Source organism: Epinephelus fuscoguttatus, linkage group LG19 (genome assembly GCF_011397635.1).
Source record: "Epinephelus fuscoguttatus linkage group LG19, E.fuscoguttatus.final_Chr_v1".
In the NCBI taxonomy this organism is placed as follows: Eukaryota; Metazoa; Chordata; class Actinopteri; order Perciformes; family Serranidae; genus Epinephelus; species Epinephelus fuscoguttatus.
The window spans coordinates 8,543,504-8,548,518 of record NC_064770.1 but is presented as its reverse complement, the minus strand read 5'-3'; the positions used below and the strand labels follow the sequence as shown (position 1 = coordinate 8,548,518).

The window sequence follows — 5,015 nt, the reverse complement described above, 5'->3', positions numbered from 1 at the left end:
TAACGCTCCACCATGAAATATTATCTATCTATCTATCTATCTATCTATCTATCTATCTATCTCGGTCGTGTTACCCTAACACGTTCTCAACTCTAAAAATTTGGGACATTACACAAGTACCATGATCATCTCACATGATCAGCAGGAAGTAGCATCATTTGAACATGCCTCTGAAGGCCATGGGAAAACCAGAAGTTAGTTGTCTCACTTTATTTTCTGTCTTGGTCTATAATGGTGTTTGGGTCCTGGCCACATTACTGTAATGCCAGGACCCAAGGTTTCACTGCAGAATATTGAATTGCAATGAGCTCTCTGACTTCACCAGCCAGTGGTTTTAATAGTGTGGCTAATTGGTGTATGTGTTATTAGACACAGTGCTGAATAGAATATAAAAAAATAAGTTCAATTTTGAGGAGTTACAACATACAAATGGCACCAACTCGGTGGAATGTCGTATCTAAAACAAGACAGAGCATTAATTACATGTTGAATAAAACACTAGGTGAGTCATCCTCAGCAAAGTCTCTGATTTAACTGTAAAGCGCCTGTCAGTGTTTTGTTAACGCAGACGTGCATGTGCTCAGGATGGACGCCTGCAGATGGGTTCTTTCTCTCTGCACTTTTACTCTCTGATATGTGCAGTCCAAAGTTTGTTTTACACTGAAATGTCACGAGGTGTTCGACAACAATTAGATGAGATATCACACACACACCCAAACACACATGCGCGCACACACACACTTCCTGTGGACTGCTTTTACAGACAGTCTGAGGTCATTTGGACAAACAGGGACACTGAATGAGGTCAGGGCTGTGTGAAGAGTGCAGCTGCTGATAAACAAAGAAAACAAAGTCGGTCTGATCACAAATAAAGGTCAGAGTCAAATGTAGGACGTTAAACACACCAAAGTCCATATGATAATTTATCTTTTTAAGCCAGTACAAAAAAATGAATAATAAAGCAGAAGTACAACCCTTCATCTTATCACACCCTTTATCAGGACACTGAGGTCACAGTGTTTGTATTTAATGTGATTTAACTAGATCTTTTTTGGGGTTAATTTATGGGCTTTATAATTTACTTCAAACATTACACATGGTGGCAACTTTTTATGATCATTCCAGTTTTTAAAGACTCAGTGTTTGACCAGACTTAGACCAACAAAACCATTTCACCGCCATTGTTGTTATCTTCTGAACACTCTTTAGACTTTCATGTCAAGAAATAAAATTCACAAAAAAGTAATAATTGGTTGATAAAATGTGACAAATCCAAACAGTTTAAACATTTGACATTACTGAATTTTTCTATTGAGTCCTAAAAACAACTCCCCTTTTAAGTGTAAAAATCTGCAAACAGTGAGGTTATGTACATCTGTTTCCAACAGAAATCACATGAGTGAGTGTCAGTATCTGCAGACATTAAAGCTTATTGCAGGTTGCTGCTGTTCAGTCAAAAAAAACAAACCTCAAACTTTTTAAAAGAAACACAAACCTGAAGGACTAAATTCAAGAGGAGCATTTTGCAGTGTATGCAAATTGAAATATTTGAAATGCTTGTTTACTATGCAATGCATTGTTTAAATTAAACTTATGCTGTAAGATGACTTACCCTTTTCTTTAAGTAAATACATAGGCCTAACTACGGATTATGTTCCCTGATTAAGCTTCTGTTAGTCAATAAAACAAACTACTTTTATAAAGTTGAGCTTTATTTTTCAAAAGTTGGTTAGTAATTTGGTGATTTAAGCAGTGTTGATCAAACTAGTTTTTAAAAAATGATCAAATTGAAAATATACATGTGATATAAAATTATAACAAAATATAATACAAAAAACACATGCCAGCATAAAATGCTGTTCAGCTGAGCTTATTGCAATAAGTGCCCATTTGTGTACAGGTCATACGTAAACTAAAAAAATATAATATCCCACTGTCTATGGGAAAGTGCAGGAACGTTAGCTTTGGTTTTGTACGCAATGTCAGAAATTGGCCTTCAGAAACAAGAGTCCAGGTGGGGGGATTGCACTGAGCAGGATTACTCTGTTATTCAGGTAACTAAAACAGCACTGAACAACTTCTCTCTGAACATTTGTTTATGGATGGCAATAATCAATACTTCCTACTGGTCATTTAGTTTTAGCCTACAAATCAAATTCTGCCAGATGAATATATTGCCTGGGCATGTCCTCACAGCAGGTGGGGCTGGTCAAAGTAGAGAGTTCAACAGTAGAGAGGCAATAGTTTAAAAATCCTTTCCTTTTTGGCTCAAAATTGATTGTAGTTGGACTGATTCTAGTTAAATAGCTAAAAAAAATGGAATAAAGTGATTCAAGCCACTAAATGTAGTTACCAGTACTAGTTTAATTAGTCTACATTATTGGACCTTATAAAGTGTGCTTGTGGGAAATGAAAGACGTAGCTCCATGCTGACCTGCAGCTTTAATGACACCTCTAGCTGGTGAAATGATGCAACATTTCCCCATCAGTAAGAGGAAACCTGCCGGGGGAGTGTCTGTGTGTCCGTGTGGAGGAGGAGCTGAATGTCTCCGTTATAAAACCACACCGAGACCGCTGGAAAAACATCTTGTTTTTGTGCTCAGAACGAACGACTGAACTTGAGGCCAGTTTGGAGAGTTTTTGACTTGTTGTTGTTGTTGTTTCTGAAGTTTGACAAACTTTCTTTGGAGCAAAATCTCAGAGAAACAATGAGTCACGTCGACGTGAAAAACCTGAAGCCCACCAGCTTTGAGGACGAGTACTACGACCAATATGAATTTTATAACTTAACAGACAAATACACAGGTGAGTTACAGTTTTTCTTTGCTCGCTTTCCAGCTACTTTAAGGTGAACCTCGACTGACTAGTTCGCAAGTAGTTTTGGTCTTTGTTTGTTTGTTAAAAGTGTAAAAATGTTTTTCCCCTCAACAGAAGGCTCAGCCCGTAAAGGCAGGACAAAGAAGGAGGCCAGTGACAACACCAACAGACACAACCCTGCTGGACATGAACGCAAAATAGTTGAGAAACTCCAGAACAGTGAGAAGAAAGCCAAGGCGTGAATACTGAGGTGAGAGTGATGTTTGTACTGAAATCAGTGTTATCTTTTGGTTTACATCTGTTTGAATATATGCCGAATTTAAGAGTGACTATTATATTTGTGGTTGGTAACGTCGCTGAGTCATTTACTGTGCTCTTTATTTAAATACAATTGGTTAATCCTTTAAATTGGGAAATTTCTGAATGACCCCTGGCATTGTTGACTGAAAAAAGTTCAACCAAGGTCGCCCTGTCTTTCTCCACAGTACTGAAGTGGGCGGTTGTTTTTTGTTTATGTCTTTATTGTTCTACGCCGAATTAGAGAGTGTTTGTTTTATTTGTGACTAGTTAAGTCGATGAGTCATTTTAAGTGCGTCGTACTTTCACAACTTAGCAGACACTTAAAATTGGCAGATTTTTAAATGACGTTTGGCACGCTAAACTTGAGAAAGTAGGTAGGACGTGTAAGAAGGAAACATTTTAAATGAGTGATTCTTTATTATGACAAACAAGCTCACCAAGTTGAACTTTCCCTTTTAAGAATCTCCTCCTTGCACTGCCCATCCTCCACTGTTCACAAGCTGTCACAAGTGGGCTGCTGCCAACCTGCACTTATAAAAAATGTTAACTCTTTGTTCAGCTCTGTGACCCTATGCTGAATTTGAGAGGGGGTGGTTTTGTACATGTTGCTGAAATATTTTTATCTTCTATTTGATTTCACCAAGTAGTAGATATCTTAAATTGACAATTTTGTAAATGACATTTGGCATTATGAACTTTTCATTGTTCCAATTTGTAGTCTGCCAGACAGACTTTGTTGAGGATCCATTCTTGGATATGACAAACATTTTCCTTGAACTGGGCTCTCGAACTGAGCTGTGTTTTCTCCCTGTATTTCTTCCTTCCGCGCCTTATGCACTGCACGTGCATTCTCACATGTACACACACACACACACACACACACACACACACCCCTGTAAGGGTTTGAATATTTTTTATAATTGATATAAACCTTTTTAAAATATAAAAAAATCAGAACAAACACACACACAAAAAACCTTGCCCTTTGCGGGCTCAGTGCTGTTGACTCAAGAGCTGAGATTTGCTCTCAAAGAAGTCTTAACTCTTTTTCACCATGTGCTGAATTTAAGAGTGACTAGAAAAAAAGTGCTAGAAAAAACACACCAAGAACATAACTGCAGTTTGTCAGCAGCACTGACAAAGTACAGTCGAGTGTTTCTAACAAAACCACAACCAGACTCTAATCTTATTTTTTCAATCCAGGGCGACTCGGACGGCTCATCCCGGACACCGACCACGGCCTCCATGGCGACAGAACGAGATGTACAGACAGCAGGGGCGTCCTGAAGCTCCAGTGGGCGAGGATTTAACCTGGGCGTGAATAGGAGCCTGCAGATCCAGATGTTCCAGTGAGGAGATCTTCATCACGGCAGCAGACTGCGGCTCCTCGGCCCGTTGGTTGTTGCAAAGCACTCACCAGTGGCGGGGTGTAGCCGGGGTCCCAGGACCCTGATGGTGCACATGTGATTGTGGTGGTGGGGACAGTTGGGTGATTTCTGTATGTTGACAAGTTTTCAATGGATTTTTTAAAAAAGAATTTTAACTATTAAAACTTTTCTAAAATGACTTGACCTTGTTGTATTTTTCTTCTCAAGAAGTTCAGTACTGTGATGGAAAAAACACTTTTTAGTTCAAATGAAAATAAGGTGAAACTTCATTTATCTGGAGGGACATTGTTGTGCAGAATCATTGCAGTGCAAAGTAGGAAAGACTGCAGATACAACAAAATATAAACAGTGAAAATAATAATTCAGATTTAAAACCAAATGTACGCAACATCAGAAGTGTAAAAAGGCGAATGGTTAAGTGCCATGACTAGTTAACAGTGAGGTGCATGTATCATGAGTATCATCAAAAATAAAAATAAAATATGACCATGACATAAAATCAGACTGGCA

At 38.5% G+C, this 5,015-nt stretch overlaps 1 protein-coding gene across 1 annotated transcript; it reads left to right on the top strand.

Annotated features, from left to right (window-relative positions):
* The first annotated feature begins 2,562 nt into the window (after positions 1-2,562).
* Positions 2,563-4,683, top strand: nupr1b (nuclear protein 1b). The gene is made up of 3 exons (XM_049561618.1): positions 2,563-2,805; positions 2,932-3,067; positions 4,321-4,683. Exons 1-2 carry the CDS (start codon positions 2,709-2,711, stop codon positions 3,057-3,059), a joined length of 225 nt encoding a protein of 74 aa, XP_049417575.1. The 5' UTR covers positions 2,563-2,708; the 3' UTR covers positions 3,060-3,067; positions 4,321-4,683.
* Positions 4,684-5,015: the final 332 nt, after the last annotated feature.

What these genes read in the sequence shown, in the direction of transcription:
- nupr1b (XM_049561618.1), top strand. Translation starts at nt 2,709, where the DNA reads ATGAGTCACGTCGACGTGAAAAACCTGAAGCCCACCAGCTTTGAGGAC. An exon ending in CTTAACAGACAAATACACAG is followed by an intron (nt 2,806 to 2,931) that starts GTGAGTTACAGT and finishes TCCCCTCAACAG; the next exon opens with AAGGCTCAGCCCGTAAAGGC.